The 24,738-nt window shown below is 42.6% G+C and overlaps 1 protein-coding gene across 6 annotated transcripts in view; it reads right to left on the bottom strand.

The window, feature by feature from the left end:
• The window catches only part of magi1b (membrane associated guanylate kinase, WW and PDZ domain containing 1b), a 436,989-nt gene that overhangs the window by 102,785 nt on the left and 309,466 nt on the right, over positions 1-24,738 (bottom strand). For all 6 annotated transcript variants that reach the window (XM_061875249.1, XM_061875251.1, XM_061875250.1 and 3 more), the window contains one exon: positions 1,071-1,102. In XM_061875249.1, the coding sequence (XP_061731233.1) occupies positions 1,071-1,102 (32 nt within the window). The remainder of the gene's footprint in view (positions 1-1,070; positions 1,103-24,738) is intronic.

Below are 24,738 nucleotides of genomic sequence, written 5' to 3'. Positions count from 1 at the left end.
ATAGCTTGAAACGTTAGCATGCTGGAATGCTAATATTTTTTCCTCATCGTTAAGGGTTACAGCTGCAAAATTAGCGAAGCAAAAATAGCTCGAAAGGTTAGCATGCTGGAATGCTAATATTTTTTCCTCACCGTTAAGGGTTACAGCTGCAAAATTAGCGAAGCAAAAATACCTTGAAAGGTTAGCATGCTGAAATGCTAATATTTTTTCCTCACCGATAAGGGTTACAGCTGCAAAATTAGCGACACAAAAATAGCTTGAAAGGTTAGCATGCTGGAATGCTGACATTTTTTCCTCACCATTAAGGGTTACTGCTGCAAAATTAGCAAAGCAAAAATAGCTTGAAACGTTAGCATGCTGGAATGCTGATATTTTTTCCTCATCGTTAAGGGTTACAGCTGCAAAATTAGCGAAGCAAAAATAGCTCGAAAGGTTAGCATGCTGGAATGCTAATATTTTTTCCTCACCGTTATTTTTCACCTAATCAGCCAATTATAATGCTTTTATAACAGGCAGCTGTGTGGGCTCCTTTAAGGTCCTTCTACCTTCATTGGGGTCCTTCAAGCAGTTTCTTCCGGGGGGAAGGTTTTTGTAGGGGGGAAGAAATTTGGCGTGACAGCCCCTCTAATTTCTTCAGATCAAACATTGCTTTCTGAATGTTTTGGGAAATGGGGGAAATACCGCATATTTAGGTTTTACTATAAAAAACAAAGTTGGTTTTGACTGACAAGGCATAAAACTTTTTTTATTTTTTATTTATATCAACCTGAAGTTGATATAGAGATTTATTGTAAGCGTTACATAAAAAATGAAAATATAATTTGACATATTTTTAACATGTTAATGACGGAGACCCTTTATGGTCCCTGGGAGTACTAATGGTATAAAAAAAAAATAATAATAATAAAAATACATGCATGTTGTTATGGTTTGAAAATGAAAAATAAAAATAAAAATTCTGTGTGTGGCCCTCAGTGGAAAAAGTTTGGACACCCCTGACTTAGACAGAGAAGGTGAAACACTAGGATTTACAAGTTGGAAAAGGGGGAAAAAAATAATAATAAACTTACCAGTTTCGGGCTCTTCTTTGCAGGTGCCACCCCTGTTGGTGTCATAAAATAAAGAAAAAAAGAGATAATTAATTACCAATAAATGAATGTGCAATCCAGCTTTTTTTTTTTTGTTACTAAGTGCTGCAAAATGACTCCGGATCGGCACCCCGGTTCGCTTTCGATCTCCTTCCCTTGCCTGACTGGCGTTTAGAGGGGGTGTGTGGAAAGTGTGTGTGTGTGTGTGAGGGGGGGGGAGGGGGGGTGTATGTGTGTGTGCAGGCAGCGCAATCTATCTGCATCACTGCCGCGGCCAGCCTCGGCTTGACTGGCGCAGCGCAGGAGCGGGTCCAGCCTGGGGGGTGGGGGGCGAACCCTGCACCCGCTGGACCCTGGCTATCCGACCGCGCGTGTGTGTGCGTGCGTGTGTGTGTGTGTGTGTGTGTGATAGAGTTGAGGAGGAGAAGACAGAATCCTAAGCCGGAGAAGAAAGAGAGAAAGCCACACTTGTGCTCCGGATGTCCTGGCCGTGGCATTACCCATGGAGAAGGAGTCCAAGATACTGAACATTAAATTATAGGCAACCGTCAGTTCCCCTCTTACTGAGACCATCTTCCTGCGCCCGCCGAGCGCCGCGCTCCGCCGTCGAAGGCTCCGGCATCTATAGGCAGTCGCCGCGGTCTTCCTCTCCTCTCTCCCTTTCCACTTGCCTTTTTTCCTTTTTTTTTTCTCCCTCCTCCTCCTCCTCTCTCACCTCCTTGCACACGGTCCTCCCCCTACCTCGCCCCTCCCCCTCGCCTCAGCATCCTCCCGAGCCGCCCTCGCATTCTGGCGAGCATCCGACAGAAGCTGCGCACGCCCCGCAGACGCTTTTTTTTTTTTTTTTTTTTTTTAACAACAAAGTGCGCTTATAAATACAACAAAGGGCTCTTTCGCCAATGATCAGTGACCAGAAATGTCGTTTTTTTTTCGCCGACACGAGAGGCGGAGAAGAGGAGTGGAAAGGGGGGTTCATAGGGTGGGGTGGAATGTGATCCTGAGACACATCACTGCATCTAGTAACTGTGTTACATGGCCTTTCCTTTTAACAACACTCAAAAAACGTTTGGGAATTGAGGAAACCAATTTTTGAAGCTTTTCAGTTGGAATTATTTCCCATTCTTGCTTGATGTACAGCTTAAGTTGTTCAACAGTCCGGGGTCTCCGTTGTGGCATTTTAGGCTTCATAATTCGCCACACATTTTCAATGGGGGACAGGTCTGGACTACAGGCAGGCCAGTCTATTACCCACACTCTTTTACTATGAAGTTGGCATTGTCTTACTGAAATAAGCAGGGGCGTCCATGATAACGTTGCTTGGATGGCAACATATGTTGCTCCAAAACCTTTATGCACCTTTCAGCATTAATGGTGCCTTCACAGATGTGTAAGTTACCCATGCCTTGGGCACTAATACACCCCCATACCATCACAGATGCTGGCTTTTCAACTTTGCGCCTGTAACAGTCCGGAGGGTTCTTTTCGTCTTTGTTCCACAGTGTCCAAAAAACAATGTAAAATGTGGACTCGTCAGACATCAGAACATTCCTCCACTTTGCATAAGTCCATCCTAGATGAGCTCGGGCCCAGCGAAGCCGGCGGCGTTTCTGGGTGTTGTTGATAAATGGCTTTGGCCTTGCATTGTAGAGTTTTAACTTGCACTTACAGATGTAGGGACCAACTGTAGTTACGGACAGCGGTTTTCTGAAGTGTTCCTGAGCCCATGTGGTGATATCCTTTACACACTGATGTCGCTTTTTGATGCAGTACCGCCTGAGGAATCACGGGCATTCAATGTTGGTTTTCGGCCTTAGGTGTAGGGTTTTCTCCAGATTCTGTGAACCTTTTGATGATATTACAGACTTTAGATGGTGAAATCCCTAAATTCCTTGCAATAGCAGGATGAGAAATGTTCTTAAAAATAAAAATGTCGGTTTTTCGCCGACACGAGAGCCGGAGGAGAGGAGTGGAAGGGGGGTGGGGGGGTGGAATGTGATCCTGAGACACATCACTGCGCATTGGTGAGGAGTTATGGAAATGAGAGACAGGTCGTCTGTTCCAAAAAAATCGAACCATTAGTGTGCTATTTGAAGAGGGTCCTATTACGGCAGGCCTGTCCAAAGTGCTAGCCCGAGAGCTAGTAAATAAATAAAATGTAAAAAATAGAGGCAGCTCACTGGTAAGTGCTGCTTTTGATCTATTGATTGATACTTTTATTAGTAGATTGCACAGTTCGGTACATATTCCGAACAATTGACCACTAAAAGGTAACACCCGAACTTGTTTAAGTCGGGGTCCACGTTAATCAATTCATGGTACAAATATATACTCTCAGCATAATACAGTCATCACACAAGTATATATATTGAATTATTTACATTATTTACAATCCGGGAGGTGGAATGAGGAGCTTTGGTTGATATCAGTACTTCAGTCATCAACAGAGAAATGTGGACATTGAAACAGTGTAGGTCTTACTTAGTAGGATATGTACAGCCAGCAGAGAACATAGTGAGTTCAGATAGCATAAGAACAAGTATATACATTAGAAGTACATTTGAGTTGTTTATAATCCGGGGAGATGGGATGTGAATGGAGGAGGGTGTTAGTTTAGGGTTGAAGTTGCCTGGAGGTGTTGTTTTAGTGTGGTTTTGAAGGAGGATAGAGATTCACTTACTTTTATACCTGTTGGGGGTGCATTCCACATTGATGTGGCATAGAAAGAGAATGAGTTAAGACCTTTGTTGAATCGGAATCTGGGTTTAACGTGGTTTTTGGAGCTCCCCCTGGTGTTGTGGTTATGGCGAAGTAATTTGACATGTACTTCGGTATCAAGGAGGTGTAGCGGATTTTATAGACCAGGCTCAGTGCAAGTTGTTTTACTCTGTCCTCCACCCTGAGCCAGCCCACTTTGCAGAAGTGGGTTGGATTGAGGTGTGATATGGGGTGGAGGTCTAAAAGTAACCGGACTACCTTATTCTGGGATGTTTGGAGTCTAGATTTGAGGGTTTTGGAGGTGCTGGGGTACCAGGAGGTGCAAGGGTCGAATGAGAGTTCCCGCTGGAATCCTCAAGGTGCTTTTGTTGACCAGAGAGGAGATTCTGGAGAGGAATCTCGTTCGTTGGTTGACCTTTTTGATCACCTCGGTTGCCATTTTATCACAGGAAAGATTAGCCTCTAGAGTGGAACCTAGGTAGGTGATCTCATCCTTCCTGGTGATAACAATGTCACCCACTTTTATAGTTTGATGTGGGACCCAAATAGGATGGATTCCGTTTTAGTTTATAAGTGTATGGTTAAGCTTGTTGTCAGCGAGCCAGGTGCAAATATTAAGGAATTCAGCACTGCGGATTTGGTCCACCTGTGACTTGTCCTTGCCGGACATTTGTAAATTGTTTTAAATTTTTTTTTTATAATATAGCATTAACAAAACGTCTGTATATTAATCATGACCCCGGAGGTAAATGGGGGGGTTTGTAGGGGGGAAGAAATTTGGCGTGACACTCGCCATGCGGACTGTTACTGAGCTGCTGAAGGCTCCGATTATACTTCACCTGAACAATTTCACTTTCAAAAGTTTTCTTTCACAAAAAGGGCATCCAACAAACAATATGAAAAACAATTATAAAATACAAAAAAGAGATCTACAGACTTCAGCGTTAAAAGTAAAAAAAATATGAATATACATTTGGCTTATTTTCAACACTTATTCTTTTTTTATTGTTATGAATTATTGACCTATTTAGGGTTCACGTCGAATATTCCACTTTGGAATGTTTTGGGGGAAAATGTTGCATAGTTTGTGTGTTTGCCATATAAATAATGGTTTTGACATAAAGGCCATAAACATAAAACACAAAATTTTAAAATATGTTATAACGACAGACAGACCTGAAGTTGATCTTGAGATTCAAGCATTAAATGAAAAAAATAATAATTTATGACTTATTTCTAACATTTTTATGACTGAGACCCTTCCGGAGACCTGGGACCAAACTTGAGAAAAGCAGTAAAAAAGGTAAAAAAAAAAGAACAACTATTGTATTGTTCTTAAAAAGGAAAAATATCAGAATGGCCCCCGCATACTTTGATTTTTCAGTCTGTGGCCCCTCAGTGGAAAAAGTTTGGACGCCCCTGTATTACGGGAAATAAAATTCAATCCGTCTTCTTCCGCTTATCCGAGGTCGGGTCGCGGGGGCAGCAGCCTAAGCAGGGAAGCCCAGACTTTCCTCCCCCCCAGCCACTTCGTTCAGGAACCCGAGGCGTTCCCAGGAAATACAAACCCCATTTCCATATGAGTTGGGAAATTGTGTTCGATGTAAATATAAACGGAATACAATGATTTGCAAATCATTTTCAACCCATATTCAGTTGAATATGCTACAAAGACAACATATTTCATGTTCAAACTGATAAACATTTTTTTTTTGCAAATAATCATTCACTTTAGAATTTGATGCCAGCAACACGTCACAAAGGAGTTGGGAAATGTGGCAGTAAATACTGATAAAGTTGAGAAATGCTCATCAAACACTTATTTGGAACATCCCACAGGTGTGCAGGCTAATTGGGAACAGGTGGGTGCCATGATTGGGTATAAAAGCAGCTTCCATGAAATGCCAAGTAATTCACAAACAAGGATGGGGCGAGGGTCACCAATTTGTAAGCAAATTGTCGAACAATTACAGACCATTTCTCAACGAGCTATTGCAAGGAATTTAGAGATTTTACCATCTACTGTCCGTAAAATCATCAAAAGGTTCAGAGAATCTGGAGAAATCACTGCACGTAAGCGATGATAATACGGACCTTTGAGCCCTCAGGTAGTACTGCATCCAAAACCGACATCGGTGTGTAAAGGATATCACCACGTGGGCTCGGGAACACTTCAGAAAACCACTCTCAGTAACTACAGTTGGTCGCTACATCTGTAAGTGCAAGTTAAAACTCTGCTATGCAAAGCAAAACCCATTTATCAACAACACCCAGAAACACCGCCGGCTTCGCTGGGCCCGAGATCATCTAAGATGGACTGATGCAAAGTGGAAAAGTGTTCTGTGGTCTGACGAGTCCACATTTCAAATTGTTATTGGAAACTGTGGACGTGGTGTCCTCCGGAACAAACAGGAAAATAACAATCCGGATTGTTATAGACGCAAAGTTGGAAAACCGGCATGTGTGATGGTATGGGGGTGTATCGGTGCCCAAGGCATGGGTAACTTACACATCTGTGAAGACACCATTAATGCTGAAAGGTCCATACAGCTTTTGGAGCAAAATATGTTGTCATCCAAGCAACGTTATCATGGACGCCCCTGCTTATTTCAGCAAGACAATGCCAAGATACGTGTTACAACAGCGTGGCTTCGTAGTAAAAGAGTGCGGGTACTTTCCTGGCGCATTATGAAGCGTAAAATACGACAGCGGAGACCCCGGACTGTTGAACGACTGAAGCTCTACATAAAACAAGAATGGAAAAGAATTCCACTTTCAAACCGCGTGGCAGAGAGGGAGAGTGGCCGTGCGCAACCCGGGGGTCCCTGGTTCAATCCCCACCTAGTACCAACCTCGTCATGTCCGTTGTGTCCTGAGCAAGACATTTCACCCTTGCTCCTGATTGGTGCTGGTTAGCGCCTTGCATGGCAGCTCCCTCCATCAGTGTGTGAATGTGTGTGTGAATGGGTAAATGTGGAAGTAGTGTCAAAGCGCTTTGAGTACCTTGAAGGTAGAAAAGCGCTATACAAGTACAACCCATTTATTATTTATTTATTTTAATTAGATCCTCAGTTCCCAAACATTTATTGAGTGTTGTTAAAAGAAAAGGTGATGTAACACAGTGGTGAACATGCCCTTTCCCAACTACTTTGGCACATGTTGCAGCCATGAAATTCTGAGTTAATTATTATTTGCCAAAAAAAAAAAAAAGTTTATGAGTTTGAACATCAAATATGTTGTCTTTGTAGCATATTCAACTGAATATGTGTTGAAAAGGATTTGCAAATCATTGAAGAAAGATAAGGAAGACTTCTATAAACAAGTTATCGATGCTTTTGATGAGAAGGAGCTGCGCATGGACTTCATTTATAAGTAAAGGTAAGACCATAATAACGTTTTTTTTCTATTAAATGTGCTTTTCATGATGGTATCCTTACATCACACTCAAATTCATAAGCGCAGGCCTAAATTTACCGCATGCCTTTGGTAAGTGCCGGAGTGAGAAGAGGTTTTAAAATAATTATATCGCCCAGTTCTACTATTACATGTTATGTAGACCACAAAGAAGTTGTTTCAATGTAAAAAAAAAATAATAATAATGTGAGCCCTTTAAAAATGTATTGATGACTGACATATCCTAAAAAAAGATGAAATCCATAAACTCTTCGTCTCTCAGACATCTGCGTTCATTCAAAAACTGAAAATCTCTCTCATCCTCCTTTGCCTTCCCGTCACTGCGCTCCACATCTCACTTTTGCCCGATCAATATTGCTTTCATGGTGGTGTTGCCGTCTGTAGCCCCGGCCAGATCCACTGTGGGTGTAGATCTGCACCGTCGCTCACTGGCCTTGGATTATGCCTGGGAGATCTGTTGCAGCTGTCAATCAATGATCCTGGCGGGACTATCGAGCTGATTCAGGTCCTTTGGATATTTCGGCGGGGGAACAAAAAAAAAATCACCTCCACATATATTTTCTTTAACCACTGAGCTCCGCCGCAGAATTATAAAGGAGTTATGTAAACAATCAAAAGGGTTCTTTTCACTTTAGTGTCAAAAAGTGTCCACAAAAAAACAAAAACAATAATTTTTGAAAGCAAGAGCTACTTCTTGGGTACTGATTAATGCGAAGGGCTACCAGTTTGATACACACTTAAATAAATTGCCAGAAATAGCCAATTTGGACTGGAGTCTCACAATACTATGTTAGATCCACTATGGACTGGACTCTCAAAATACTATGTTAGATCCAAAATGGACTGGACTCTCACATTATTATGCTAGATCCACTATGGACTGGACTCTCACTATTTTGCTAGATCCATTATGGACTGGACTCTCACTATTATGTTAGATCCACTATGGACTGGACTCTCACTATTATGTTAGATCCACTATGGACTGGACTCTCATTATTATGCTAGATCCACTATGGACTGGACTCTCACTATTTTGCTAGATCCACTATGGACTGGACTCTCACTATTATGTTAGATCCACTATGGACTGGACTCTCACTATTATGTTAGATCCACTATGGACTGGACTCTCACAGTACTTTGTTAGATCCACTATGGACTGGACTCTCACTATTTTGTTAGATCCACTATGGACTGGACTCTCACTATTTTGTTAGATCCACTATGGACTAAACTCTCACTATTATGTTAGATCCACTATGGACTGGACTCTCACACTATTATGTTAGATCCACTAAGGACTGAACTCTCACTATTATGTTAGATCCACTATGGACTGGACTCTCACTATTATGTTAGATCCACTATGGACTGAACTCTCACTATTATGTTAGATCCACTATGGACTGGACTCTCACACTATTATTAGAGCGAAGTTTGGATCTGTAACTAGAGTACAGCCCAAATAACGTCTTTCCTCAATTGAGCAAAATTTTTATCTGTCTCTTCATGATTCCTTGCTTCTTGTCTGTTTTAATAGATGTCATCAGTGTTTGAATGTTTAAAAGTAGCATATATTAATGCAGTATGAAGAGGAATGTTTTAATGTAGACACATAGAATTATCATACTGCTGTGATTATATGCATCAAGTGTTCATTCAAGGCAAAATATGGAGATATATATTGTGTATCGTGATATGGCCTAAAAATATCGAGATATTAAAGGCAGCTTCCGTGAAATTCTCAGTCATTCACAAACAAGGACGGGGCGAGGGTTCACCACTTTGTCAACAAATGTCTGAGCCAATTGTTTAAGAACAACATTTCTCAACCAGCTATTGCAAGGAATGTAGGGATTTCACCATCTACGGTCCGTAATATCATCAAAAAGTTCAGAGAATCTGGAGAAATCACCAACATTGAATGCAAGTGACCTTGGATCCTTCAGCATCAAAAACCGGCATCAGTGTGTAAAGGATATCACCACCTGGGTTCAGGAAGACCTCAGAAAACCGCTGTCAGTAACTACAGCTGGTTGCTCCATCTGTAAGTGCAAGTTAAAACTCCACTATGCAAAGCTAAAGCCATTTATCAACAACACCCGGAAACGCCGCCGGCTTCACTTGGCCCAAGCTCATCTAAGATGGACTGATGCAAAGTGGAAAAATGTTCCGCGGTCTGACGTGAACACATTTCAAATTGTTTCTTGGAAACTGTGGATGTTGTGTCCTTCGGACCAAAGAGGAAAAGAACCATCCGGATTGTTCTAGGCGCAAATTTTGAAAGCCAGCATCTGTGATGGTATGAGGGTGTATTAGTGCCCAAGGCATGGGTAACTTACACATCTGTGAAGGCAAAATTTAACTCTGTCTCTGCATGATTCCTTGCTTCTGGTCTGTTTTAATAGATGTCATCAGTGTTTGAAAGTTTAAAAGTAGCATATATTAATGCAGTATGAAGAAGAATGTTTTAATGTAGACACATAGAATCATCATACTGCTGTGATTATATGCATCAAGTGTTCATTTATGGCAAAATATGGAGATATATATTGTGTATCGTGTTATGGCCTAAAAATATCGAGATATTAAAAAAAAGGCCGTATCGCCCAGCCCTAGTTTAATGAACCCTAATATTTTTTTGTTAAAATAAAGAAAATAATGCCATTTTTTCGCGGTCCCCGTTTCGTTAGAAATGTATCAAAAAGGATCGAAATACATTTTGGTACCAGAACCAAGATATTGGTATCGAGACAACCCTAATGGTCAGTTACGCAAGTATAAACCAGGCTTCAGAGGGAACCAGAAAGCCAGGTCGTCCTCGTTTTTTGCCAAGTTGTTGATAAGCTGCACGTACCTTTGGCGTGGAATTCGGTCCGAAACCCAACGCTTCCCGAACTCTCAGTAAAAATATTGTTTCGCCCGCGACATCTCAATGCAGCATTAGAGTGAATAATGGACTATTCAAAAATAAAGCACCTGCAGGCACCACATGGAAGATCTCATTTTTATGATTAATGACAGATATTGGCTGGTAATGAATTCCTCCGAAGCTGAGTCATAAAGTCGCAGGCAAATCTCGGGAGAGCCTTTTTAACAACCCGACAGCTCGTTTTGTCGCCCGGGGAATAAAGTGCGCCAACGCCGAAAACAACTGTTTAAAAAAACGGGGGCAGCAGCCTAAGCAGGGAGGCCCAGACTTCCCTCTCCCCGGCCACTTCGTCCAGCTCTTCCCGGAGGTTAGGCGTTCCCAGGCCAGCCGGGAGACATAGTCTTCCCAACGTGTCCTGGGTCTTCCCCGTGGCTTCCTACCGGTTGGACATGCCCTAAACACCTACCTAGGGAGGCGTTCGGGTGGCATCCGTACCAGATGCCCGAACCACCTAATCTGGCTCCTCTCCATGTGGAGGAACAGCGGCTTTACTTTGAGTTCCTCCCGGATGGCAGACCTTCTCACCCTATCTCTGAGAGGGAGACCCGCCAGCCGGCGGAAAAAAACTAATTTCGGCCGCTTGTACCCGAGATCTGGTCCTTTTAGTCATAACCCAAAGCTCATGACCATAGGTGAGGATGGGGCGTAGATCTTATACCCAAGATCTGGTCCTTTCGGTCATAACCCAAAGCTCATGACCATAGGTGAGGATGGGCGTAGATCTTATACCCAAGATCTGGTCCTTTCGGTCATAACCCAAAGCTCATGACCATAGGTGAGGATGGGAACGTAGATCTTATACCCAAGATCTGGTCCTTTCGGTCATAACCCAAAGCTCATGACCATAGGTGAGGATGGGAACGTAGATCTTGTACCCGTGATCTGGTCCTTTCGGTAAAAATCTAAAGCTCATGACCATAGGTGAGGATGGGAACGTAGATCTTGTACCCCTGATCTGGTCCTCTCGGTCATAACCCAAAGCTCATGACCATAGGTGAGGATGGGAACGTAGATCTTATACCCGTGATCTGGTCCTTTCGGTCATAACCCAAAGCTCATGACCATAGGTGAGGATGGGAACGTAGATCTTATACCCAAGATCTGGTCCTTTCGGTCATAACCCAAAGCTCATGACCATAGGTGAAGATGGGAACGTAGATCTTGTACCCAAGATCTGGTCCTTTCGGTCATAACCCAAAGCTCATGACCATAGTTGAGGATGGGAACGTAGATCTTGTACCCGTGATCTGGTCCTTTTGGTCATAACCCAAAGCTCATGACCATAGGTGAGGAAGGGAAAGTAGATCTTGTACCCGTGATCCGGTCCTCTCGGTCATAACCCAAAGCTCATGACCATAGGTGAGGATGGGAACGTAGATCTTATACCCAAGATCTGGTCCTTTCGGTCATAACCCAAAGCTCATGACCATAGTTGAGGATGGGAACGTAGATCTTGTACCCGTGATTTGGTCCTTCCGGTCATAACCCAAAGCTCATGACCCTAGGTGAGGATGAGAACGTAGATCTTGTACTTGTGATCTGGTCCTTTCGGTCATAACCCAAAGCTCATGACCATAGGTGAGGATGGGAACGTAGATCTTATACCCAAGATCTGGTCCTTTTGGTCATAACCCAAAGCTCATGACCATAGGTGAGGATGGCAACGTAGATCTTATACCCAAGATCTGGTCCTTTCGTTCATAACCCAAAGCTCATGACCATAGGTGAGAATGGGAGCGTAGATCGACCGGTAAATTGAGAGCTTTGACTGCTGGCTCAACGGATCGATACTGCGTCCGCATTTCTGAGGACGCCGCACCGATCCGCCTGTCGATCTCACAATCCAGTCTTCCCTCACTCGTGAACAAGACTCCGAGGTACTTCAACGCCTCCCACTTGGGGCAAGATCTCCCCCCCAACCCGTAAATGGCACTCTACCCATTTCCAGGCAAGAACCATGGACTCGGACTTGGAGGTGTTGATTCTCATTCCGGTCGCTTCACACTCGGCTGCGAACCGATCCAGTGAGAGCTGAAGATCCTGGCCAGATGAAGCCATCAGGACCACGTCATCTGCAAAAAGCAGAGACCTAATCCTAATCCCTTCAACGCCTTGACTGCGCCTAGAAATTCTGTCCCTAAAAGTTATGAACAGAATCTGTGACAAAGGGCAGCCTTGGCGGAGTCCAACCCTCACTGGAAACGGGTCCGACTTACTGCCGGGACTGATCGTACAGGGAGTAGACCGCCACAATCAGACAGTCCGATACCCCGTACTCTCTGGGCACTCCCCACAGGACAAGGTCAAATGCCTTCTCCAAGTCCACAAAGCACATGTAGACCGGTTGGGCCAACTCCTACACACCCTCAAGGACTCTGCCGAGACTAAAGAGCTGGACAACGTGACATTCCCACATATAACCGTTTAAAAACAGTTCCAAAGGGCAGCAATTTGAATAAACAATTATTATTTTCTAGATCTGATTAAAAGGCTGGCGTCGCACCGCTTAATTGAGGCCAAACCTGGCAGGGCAGCACAAACTAATTGGAGGCCATTAATAAGCCGATAAGGGTGTCGGCCCCATCTGCACGTATTGGTCGAATTTGGCTTAAAGTAATGGTCTCCAACAGTCCATCTGTCGCCGTAGCGATCAGTGCCTGGTTGCCGTGGGGACGTGACAGAAGGTCTCCCGGCAACTGTTGCTCTTCGCCGCCGTACAGTAGGAGAATGAAAGGCTTTCGTCAGGAAGTCAGTGAAGTCGTCACGTTGTGTAAAAGGTAAATAAAAACCGAATACAATGATTTGAAAAATCCTTTTCAACTTATATTCGATTGAATAGTTTAAGAACAACATTTCTCAACCAAGGGATTTAGGGATTTCATCATCTACAGTCCGTAATAATATCAAAAGGTTCAGAGAATCTGGAGAAATCATCAACATTGAAAACCAACATTGAATGCAGGTGACCTTAGATACCTCAGCATCAAAAACCGGCCTCAGTGTGTAAAGGATATCACCACATGGGCTCAGGAACCTTTCGGAAAACCGCTGTCAGTAACTACAGCTGGTCGTTACATCTGTAAGTGCAGGTTAAAACTCTACTATGCAAAGTTAGAGCCATTTATCAACAACACCCAGAAACGCCGCCGGCTTTACTTGGCCCAAGCTCATCTAAAATGTATTGATGCAAAGTGGAAAAGTGTTCTGTGATCTGGACGAGTCCACATTTCAAATTGTTATTTGGAAACTGTGGACGTCGTGTCCTCCGGACCAAAGAGGAAAAGAACCATCCGGATTGTTCTAGGTTCAAATTTCGAAAGCCAGCATCTGTGATGGTATGGGGGTGTACTAGCGCCCAAGGCATGGGTAACTTACACATCTGTGAAAGCACCATTAATGCTGAAAGGTACATACAGGTTTTGGAGCATTCAAGCAACGTTTTAATGGACGCCCCTGCTTATTTCAGCAAGATAATGCCAAACCACGTGTTACAACAGCATGGCTTCATAGTAAAAGGGTGCGGGTACTAGACTGGCCTGCCTGTAGTCCAGACTTGTCTCCTATAGAAAATGTGTGGCGCATTATGAAGCGTCAAATACCACAACGGAGACCCCAGACTGTTGAACAACTTACGCTGTACATCAAGCAAGAATGGGAAAGCTTCAAAAATGTGTCTCCTCAGTTCCCAAACGTTTACAGAGTGTTGTTAAAAGGAAATGCCATGTAACACAGTGGTAACAATGCCCCTGTGACAACTTTTTTGCAATATGTTGCTGCCATTAAATTAAAAAAATATATATGTTTTCCAGTTCGAACATTAAATATCTTGTCTTTGCAGTCTATTTAATTGAATATAAGTTGAAAAGGATTTGCAAATCAATATATTTAGTTTTTATTTACCATTTACACAACGTGCCAAATTCACTGGTTTGGCGTTTTGTACATTAGTGAACTTTTTTTATTTGAAGAACAATTACTCAAAAGACTTAAAAACTGGTAAATTACAGGTGTTGTTGTTAAAATAATCTTGTATATGTAATCACACAACTTTAGTAGGCTTAAAGTCTGTTATTAGCTATTGTGCTCAAGCTGTACTTTTCCTATCTGTGCAAGGACAAAAAACTTCTTGTCTGAGGGTGGCCTCAGCCGCGGATGTTGTCCTTGTTTTAGCCTGCTAACAGCCAAGGACATCAACGACCTCAACAAAGATAAGACGACAGCAACGCAGACAAAACAGAGACAAGGCGAAAACACAAGACCCCCAGCACATTCCGTCAAGTTTTGTGCGTCCCGGACCTGCTTTCGCAAGATATCTGTGACCACTCCTTTTAGAGGCGGCCTCAGTTGCGGAGAGGCGGAGCCGGCAGTCTGACAGCGAGGCAGGGCACACCAGAGCCCGGCCTAAGATGGCGGCGAAAAGGCGTGGACTGCGAGCAAGCAGCGAGGCGGGGCGTGCCGGAATCAACCTCGCAAATATTATTGTCGCCCAGCTGGGGACAATTAAATCTCCTCTCGCACTGTATAAAAGGGCAGTGGCCGTAAACACCGGAGAGAGAGACGGAGAGAGAAGGAGCTAGAAGGAAGCGGATGCTCTCCGAGAGCGAGAGAGAGTCCAGTCCACTTTGAACTGGACTCACACGGTTATGTTAGATCCACTATGGATTTGACTTTGACAATATCATGTTCGATCCGCTCGACATCCATTGATTTTGGTCTACTAAGAGGGAGAGGGTTGCCCACATATGCCGTCCTCTCCAAGGTTTCTCATAGTCATCATGGTCACTGTCCCCGACGTCCCACTAGGGTGAGTTTTTCCTTGCCCTTATGCGGGCCCTACCGAGGATGCCGTTGTGGTTTGTGCAGCCCTTTGAGACACTTGTGATTTAGGGCTATATAAATAAACATTCATTGAGAGCCACAGGAAGACGAGGACGCACACGACTGAAAAGGTGGAGCGGCAGAGGAAGCGGGACACGGCAAGGCTGAAAAGCAACCCCTTAGAGACTTTCTATTATTGAAAAATAAAAGAAAGTCCAACCCGCCCCACAATGTCCTTCCTTTGGTGGTCCTGAGAATCCGCACGACAGCAAGAGACTGTCACAATTTTGTTGACTCCTGAATAAATAGAAGGACGCGGGAGGGCGTAGGGCGAGACTGCGACTAAGTGCGCAGCGCCATGCGTTCTCCTCATGAGCTAAATTGAACTCTGTCTCTGCATGATTCCTTGCTTCTTGTCTGTTTAATAGATACATACACACACACACATATGGCCTCAACCGGGTGCCCCTGGTGGAGATTAACAGAAGAGCATTGTCATGGCAACACAAGACGTACGACCGGCCCAGCAGCTGTGGAGGTGTGAGGGCTGAGGAAGACTCACCTTGCCCCCTGTGCAATAAGCCGTGATTCACCAGCTCAAGCCTCCGGCATCCAGAAAATGAGCAGAGGTGAATTGCGAGAAAGGAGTGGGCAGGCGGCTCCCCCGCTGCTGTTTTTTTTTTTTTTCCCCCGAAGCGCAACGCTATTGGTTATGGTGCCAGCGGAAGGTGCAGTCAGCAGAATTTTTAATGCAAAGTGGGCAAGAACTGCCCGTACAGTCAATTGATTTCCTGCTTTGGTCTGCGCTGGGACTCCTCGTCAACATTTATCTCTTCTAAGTGGATGTACAGCAGACTGTCTGCATTCCAGCGCTCTTGTGACCAGGCATGCCGGGAACTGTACCCAGTTTTACGAGGATAGTGTTCTCTTCAATACACACATCGACCGACATGTTTATTTTTTTCCCACGGCTGATACCGATACCGAATAGCAATAGTCAAGGAAGCCGATCAAGGATATTTGGAGCCGATATACAGTACAGGCAAAAAGTTTTCATTATTTTCATGACGAAGCCGGCGCCGTATCTGGGTGTTGTTGATAAATGGCTTTTGCTTTGCATAGTAGAGTTTCAACTTGCATTTACAGATGCAGGGATACTGTAATTACTGTAAGGGGTTTTCTGAAGTGTTCCTGAGCTCATGTGGTGATATCCTTTACACACTGATGACGGTTTTTGGTGCATCATTCAGTGTTGGTTTTTGGCCTTGCCGCTTACGTGCAGTAATTTCTCCATATTATCTGTACTTTTTGATGATATTACGGACCGTAGATGGTGAAATCCCTACATTTCTTGCAATAGCTGGTTGAGAATTTTGTTCTTAAACTGTTGGACAATTTGCTCATGCATTTGACCCTCGCCCCATCCTTTTTTGTGGATTTAATTCTAGTTTCTTCAAAATAGCCACCCTTTGCTTTGATTACTGCTTTGCACACTCGTGGCATTCTCTCTTTTTCCAGGGCTGATACCGATACCCAATATCAATAGTCAAGGAAGCCGATATACAGTACAGGCCAAAAGTTTGGACACACCGTTGCCTCATTCAATGTGTTTTCTTTGTTTTCATGACTATTTACATTGTAGATTGTCACTGAAGGCATCAAAACTATTAATGAACACATGTGGAGTTATGCACTTAACCAAAAAATAAAGGTGAACTAACTGAAAACATGTTTTATATTCTAGTTTCTTCAAAAAGTAGCCACCCTTTGCTCTGATTACTGCTTTGCCACCCTTGACTTTCTCTCGGGCCCAGCGAAGCCGGCGCCGTTTCTGGGTGTTGTTGATAAATGGCTTTTGCTTTGCATAATAGAAGTTCAACTTCCATTTACAGATGCAGCGACAATCTGTAGTTACTGACAGTGGTTTTCTGAAGTGTTCCTGAGCTCATGTGGTGATATCCTTTACACACTGATGACGGTTTTTGGCCTTGCTGCTTACGTGCAGTAATTTCTCAAGAATCTCTGAACCTTTTGATGATATTACGGACTGTAGATGCTGAAATCCCTATATTTCTTGCAAAAGCTGGTTGAGAAATGTTGTTCTTATACTGTTGGACAATTTGCTCACGCATTTGACTCTCGCCCCATCCTTGTTTGTGAATGAAATTCCAGTTTCATCAAAATAGCCACCCTTTGCTCCGATTACTGCTTTGCACACAAAAACTGACATCAGTGTATATAGGATATCACCACATGATCTCAGGAACACGTCAGAAAACCACTGTCAGTAACTACAGTTTGTCGCTGCATCTGTAAATGCGTGAGCAAATTGTCCAACAGTATAAGAACAACATTTCTCAACCAGCAATTGCAAGAAATGTAGGGATTTCACCATCTACGGTCCGTAATATCATCAAAATTACTGCACGTAAGCGGCGAAGACGAAAACCATCTCACTGTCCCCATATTTTTAAACTGTCCACCGTGGGTGCCCGAGCTTTCAGCTGCTCTGCCCCAAATCTTTGGAACTCTTTACCGACAGACCTTCGTAACTTAGACTCAATATCCCTCTTTAAATCAAGACTCAAAACATACCTATTCCTAACTGTTTATTCATTGTAATCATCTTATCTTATCTATCTTTGTTGTTGTTGTTGTCGTTTTTATCCAATTTGATTTTATTGTTTTTGTACGATGTTTTTGAATGCCCAGAAAGGCGCCTTATACATTATTTCCTTGAATTGCCGCCGCGGCGCTAATTAATTTCAAACCTCTTCTCACTCCGACGTTTACCAAAGGCATGCGGTAAAGGCAAGCATGCGCGAATTATTTCAAAACCTTTTCTCACTCCGGCGCTTACCAAAGGCATGCGGTAAATTTAGGCATGCGCTTATAAATTTGAGTGTGATGTAAGGATACCATCATGAAAAGCACATTTAATTAAAAAAAAAACGTTATTATGGTCTTACCTTTACTTATAAATGAAGTCCATGCGCAGCTCCTCCTGATCAAACGCATCGATAACTTGTTTATAGAGTCTTCCTTATCTTTCTTCACTTTTAAAAGTCTCTCTGTCTTGATGGAGATCTTCCTTTATTACCTCCTGCTTCGATTGAAAGTCCAGTTTATTTTAGATATGTCATCCTCCATGTTAAAAGTGCAAGTGAGAGGAACAAATAAACGATCACTGCTCACTCTTGCTGTTTGTTGTCACTTCTTCTGCAGCCGAGTAGTCGCAAGAATCAGGAGGTGGGAATCATTTAATGACTCATATTTGACACACGCAGCTACGGTATATTAACAAAGCATAGCTGCTTACTGTTCTATTTAGCATATTCAATAGCTTGGACCTTAAATCCTACTGAATAGCTCTTAATCTTCTTCCCTTTATGCAATTTCAAATGATTGAAATCAGCCTCCTCCATTTTGAAAATGATGACAGGTGAAGTGTCACTCGTGACGTGACGAGTTTGACCCGGCGGATATTCTAAGCATATGCTAATTATTTGGCGAAACGAGTTTGACCCGGCGGAAATTTTAGACGTGTGCTTATAAAAATAATATTTTGCGAAACGAGTTTGACCCGGCAGTAATTCTAGGCAGGTGCGTACTATATACCCGGCGGCAATTCAAGGAAATACGGTATGTAAAATGTATTACTATTATTGTTATTATTATTATTATTAAAAGAGCCTTGTAATCCAAAACCAACTTTTCCTACCAATTGACCTGAAAATATCAAATCAAACTGTGGAGGCATTGTAGAGATATTTATAAAAGAATCTTGCCGACGTCCCCGCTTTGTCCGAACTGTCCATTTGGATTTTGCCCCCAGGTGACGTCTAGAGTTTTCCCCAGCGTGACAGCAAAAATTAACCCAAACATCCTTGCGCAAGTCAGCCTACTTTTAATTGATGTAAACTCGGCTGTGCCACAACAACAATGAAACCCAACGAAGAAAAATGGTATGTTGTTTGTTTGCTTTAACAACATAGCAGAAGTCAATACACTAACTTTTAGCCTCATTTGAAGTTAAAAAAAAGTTCCTTACTTTTAACTTTAATGAGTTGTTGCAATGTGCCTTCAACTGTGGAGAAGCCACTTTTAGTGTGTGCCAAGAAGAGTCAAGCTTCACCCACGAACTTTCACAAAAAGATGGATTTTCCCAAAAAAACTACTTTTAATGGGCGGGCTCGGCGAAACTATCAGTGGCAATGGAGGAGACAATGGAACGGCAAGAAAAAACGGTAGGTTAGAAATGTGTGAAGGATGCATTAGCAATGTTAGCTAGATTTGTTGTGTAGATAGCTTAGCCTTCTAATATATAAGACAACAGAATCACAGTCCCCCGACGAAATAAAGAATGATTTTCCTAAAAAGTACTTTTAATTAGATCGTTCCCTACTATGTTTGGAAATCCAATAGTTAGTAGCCCGTAGCAAAGCTATGTAAGACAATAGAATCACAGTCCTCCGACGAAATAAAGAATGATTGCCGTATTTCCTTGACTTGCCACCAGGTATATAGTATGCACCTGACTAGAATTACTGCCGAGTAAAACTCGTTTCGCAAAATAATTAGCGCATGCTTCGCAAAATATTATTTTCATTAGCGCATGTCTAGAATTTCCGCCGGGTCGGACTCATTTCGCAAAATAATATTATCTTAGATCCACTGTGGACTGGACTCTCACTATTATGTTAGATCCACTATGGACTAGATTCTCACTATTATGTTAGATCTGGACTCACACTATTATGTTAGATCAACTATGGACTGGACTCTCACTATTATGTTAGATTCACTATGGACTGGACTCGCACACAATTATGCTAGATCCACTATGGATTGGACTCTTACTGTCATGTTGGATCAACTATGGACTTGACTCTCACAATATTATGCTAGATCCACTATGAACTGGACTCTCACTATTATGTTGGATCCACTATGGACTGGACTCTCACAATATTATGTTAGATTCCCTATGGACTGGACTCTCACACTATTATGTTAGATCCACAAACGACTGGACTCTCACTATTATGTTAGATCCACAAACGACTGGACTCTCACTATTATGTTAGATCAACTATGGACTGGACTCTCACTATTATGTTAGATTCACTATGGACTGGACTCTCACTATTATGTTAGATCAACTATGGACTGGACTCTCACTATTATGTTAGATTCACTATGGACTGGACTCTCACACTATTATGCTAGATCAACTATGGACTGGACTCTCACTATTATGTTAGATCCACTATGGACTGGACTTTCACAATAATATGTTAGATCCACTATGGACTGGACTCTCACTATTATGTTAGATCCACTATGGACTGGACTCTCACTATTATATTAGATCACTATGGACTGGGCTCTCACAATATTATGTTAGCTTCCCTATGGACTGGACTCTCACTATTATGTTAGATCTGGACTTTCACACTATTATGTTGGATCAACTATGGACTGGACTCTCACTATTATGTTGAATCCACTATGGACTGGACTTTCACAATATTATGTTAGTTCCACCATGGACTGGACTCTCACTATTATGTTAGATCCACTATGGACTGGACTCTCACACTATTATGGTAGATCCAATATGGACTGGACTCTCACACTATTATGCTAGACCCACTATGGACTGGACTCTCACTGTCATGTTGGATCCACTATGGACTTGACTCTCACAAAATTATGCTAGATCCACTATGAACTGAACTCTCACTATTATGTTAGATCCACTATGGACTGGACTCTCACTATTATGTTAGATCCACTATGGACTGGACTCTCATTATTATGTTAGATTCCCTATGGACTGGACTCTCACTATTATGTTAGATCTGGACTCTCACAATATTATGTTAGATCCACTATGGACTGGACTCTCACTATTATGTTAGATCCACTATGGACTGGACTTTCACAATATTATGCTAGATCCACTATGGGCCGCACTCTCACTAGTATGTTAGAAGCACTATGGACTGGACTTTCACAATTATGTTAGATCCACTATGAAATGAACTTTCACTATTATGTTAGATCCACTATGGACTGGACTCTCACTATTATGTTAGATCTGGACTCTCACTATTATGTTAGACGCACTATGGACTGGACGCTCACAATATTATGTTAGATCCACTATGGACTGGACTCTCACTATTATGTCAGATCCACTATGGACTGGACTCTCACTATTATGTTAGATCCACTATAGACTGGAATATTATGCTAGATCCCACATCTGTAGTCCTCTCCAAGGTTTCTCATTGTTATCCCATTGGGTTGACTTTTTCCTTGCCCTGATGTGGGATCTGAGCATAGGACGTCGTAGTGGCTTGTGCAGCCCTTTGAGACACTCGTGACTTAGGACTATATAAGTAAACATTGACTGACCTATTGATTGAGGCTGCGATTTATAAAGTGAAGACATCGTATGGAGACACTCCTACTTGGTGTTTTCTGTCTCCTCGGGGGCACGGAAGACAAAAGGAAACACACATTTCATTCTTCGAGTGCGATCAATCTCTTTTAAAGTACACTTAAGGGCAAAATGGGGAAGTAAAGACACATAAGAGTCAGGTTATGCACCCTCTGGTGATATATTGTAAAGGGGCTTTATGAATGAGCGGGCCCTAGGGTATAATCTGCAGGGTCTTTGACTTATTTTTCCCGTAATTGAGTCTTCATTTAGTCAACGTTAATAAGACCTGTTTTATGTTTGTCTCCTTTCAAGGGTCCCCCTTCATTTCTCCGTTACGTACAAACCCTGTTTCCATATGAGTTGGGAAATTGTGTTAGATGTAAATATAAACGGAATACAATGATTTGCAAATCATTTTCAACCCATATTCAGTTGAATATGCTACAAAGACAACATATTTGATGTTCAAACTGATAAAAATTGTTGTTTTTTTTGCAAATAATCATTAACTTTAGATTTTGATGCCAGCAACATGTGACAAAGAAATTGGGAAAGGTGGCAATAAATATTGATAAAGTTGAGGAATGCTCATCAAACACTTATTTGGAACATCCCACAGGTGTGCAGGCTAATTGGGAACAGGTGGGTGCCATGATTGGGTATAAAAACAGCTTCCCAGAAAAATGCTCAGTCTTTCACAAGAAAGGATGGGGCGAGGTACACCCCTTTGTCCACAACTGCGTGAGCAAATAGTCAAACGGTTTAAGAACAATGTTTCTCAAAGTGCAATTGCAAGAAATTTAGGGATTTCAACATCTACGCTCCATAATATCATCAAAAGGTTCAGAGAATCTGGAGAAATCACTCCACGTAAGCAGCATGGCCGGAAACCAACATTGAATGACCGTGACCTTCCATCCCTCAGACGGCACTGTATCAAAAACCGACATCAATCTCTAAAGGATATCACCACATGGGCTCAGGAACACTTCAGAAAACCATCTAAGACGGACTGATGCAAAGTGGAAAAGTGTTCTACGGTCTGACGATTCCACATTTCAAATTGTTTTTGGAAATATTTGACATCGTGTCATCCGGACCAAAGGGGAAGCGAACCATCCAGACTGTTATCGACGCAAAGTTCAAAAGCCAGCATCTGTGATGGTATGGGGGTGCATTAGTGCCCAAGTCATGGGTAACTTACACATCTGTGAAGGCACCATTAATGCTGAAAGGTACATACAGGTTTTGGAACAACATATGCTGCCATCTAAGCACTGTGTTTTTCATGGACGCCCCTGCTTATTTCACCAAGACAATGCCAAGCCACATTCAGCACGTGTTACAACAGCGTGGCTTCATAAAAAAAAGAGTGCGGGTACTTTCCTGGCCCGCCTGCAGTCCAGACCTGTCTCTTATTGAAAATGTGTGGCGCATTATGAAGCGTAAAATACGACAGCGGAGACCCCGGACTGTTTAACGACTGAAGCTCTACATAAAACAAGAAGGGGAAAGAATTCCACTTTCAAAGCTTCAACAATTAGTTTCCTCAGTTACCAAACGTTTATTGAGTGTTGTTCAAAGAAAAGGTGATGTAACACAGTGGTGAACATGCCCTTTCCCAACTACTTTAGCACGTGTTGCAGCCATGAAATTATAAGTTAATTATTTGCACAAAAAAAAAAAAGTTTATGAGTTTGAACATCAAATATGTTGTCTTTGTAGCATATTCAACTGAATATGGGTTGAAAATGATTTGCAAATCATTGTATTCTGTTTATATTTACATCTAACTAATATGTATTTCAACAACACCCAAACTAGGTTTTGCTGACAAAGCCTTATTCAGCAGATGAATGCGTCCCTAATGGACCTGCTAACATTTACACCTATGGAACATGGAATTGGGCAAATTAGCATTTCGCCCAATAGGGTTCAGTTGGAAAGCAATCAGGTTGGCAAATATCAGCACATTAGAGAAGCATATCCTTTACAGAAGGTTTTTGGCACGACATTGCAAAGCACAAAACCCAAAACCGGTGAAGCTGGCACGCTGTGTAATTCGTAAATAAAAACAGAATGCGATGATTTCTTTCAACCTATATTCAATTAAATAGACTTCAAAGGCAAGATATTTGATGTTAGAACTGAGAACCGTAACTTAGAGTTTAATCGCAGCAACACATTGCAAAAAAGTTGTCACAAGGGTATTTTTACCACTGTGTTACATGGCCTTTCCTTTAAACGACACTCAGTAAACGTTTGGGAACTGAGGAGACACATTTTTAAAGCTTTCCTATTCTTGCTTGATGTACAGCTTAAGTTGTTCAACAGTCCGGGGTCTCCGTTGTGGTATTTTTTTAGGTTTCATAATGTGCCACACATTTTCAAAGGGAGACAAGTCTGGACTCTACGCAGGCCAGTCTAGTACCTGCACTCTTTTACTATGAAGCCACCCTGTTGTAACACGTGGCTTGGCATTGTCTAGCTGAAATAAGCAGGGGCGTCCATGGTAACGTTGCTTGATTGCTCCAAAACCTGTATGTACCTTTCAGCATTAATGGTGCCTTCACAGATGTGTAAAGTTGAACTTTGCTCCAAAAACAATGTGAAATGTGGACTCGTCAGACCACAGAACACTTCTCCAATTTGTATCAGTCCATCTTAGATGAATTCGGGCGGTGTTTCTGGGTGTTGTTGATAAATGGCGTTCGCTTCTCATAGTAGAGTGTTGAACGACTGAAGCTGTACATCAAGCAAGAATGGGAAAACTTCAAAAATGTGTCTCCTCAATTCCCAAATGTTTACGGAGTGGCGTTTAAAGGAAAGGCCCATGTAACACGGTGGTAAAAATAACCATATGACAACTTTTTTGCAATGTGTTGCTGCACTTACAGATGTAGCGACCAACTGTAGTTACTGACAGTGGTTTTATGAAGTGTTCCTGAGCCCATGTGGTGATATCCTTAACACACCGATGTTGCTTTTTGATGCAGTACCGCCGGCGGCTTCAAGGTCACGGGCGTACAATGTTGGTTTTCAGCCTTGCGCTGATTTCTCAAGATTCTCTGAACCTTTTGATATTACGGAGCTTGGATGGTGAAATCCCTAAATCCTTGCAATGGCTCCTTGAGAAATGTTGTTCTTAAACCATTCAAAAATTTGCTCACGCATTTGTTCACAAACTGGTGACCCTCGCCCCCCGTCCCTGTTTGTGAACGACCGGGCGTTTCATGGAAGCCGCTTTTACACCCGACCATGGCACCCACCTGTTCTCAAGTAGCCTGTGGGATGTTCCAAATAAGTGTTTGATGAGC

The sequence above is a fragment of the Nerophis ophidion genome, linkage group LG16 (genome assembly GCF_033978795.1).
Source record: "Nerophis ophidion isolate RoL-2023_Sa linkage group LG16, RoL_Noph_v1.0, whole genome shotgun sequence".
Lineage (NCBI taxonomy): Eukaryota > Metazoa > Chordata > Actinopteri > Syngnathiformes > Syngnathidae > Nerophis > Nerophis ophidion.
Note: the sequence above shows the minus strand (reverse complement) of the source record. Positions and strands in the feature narration are given on the sequence as shown.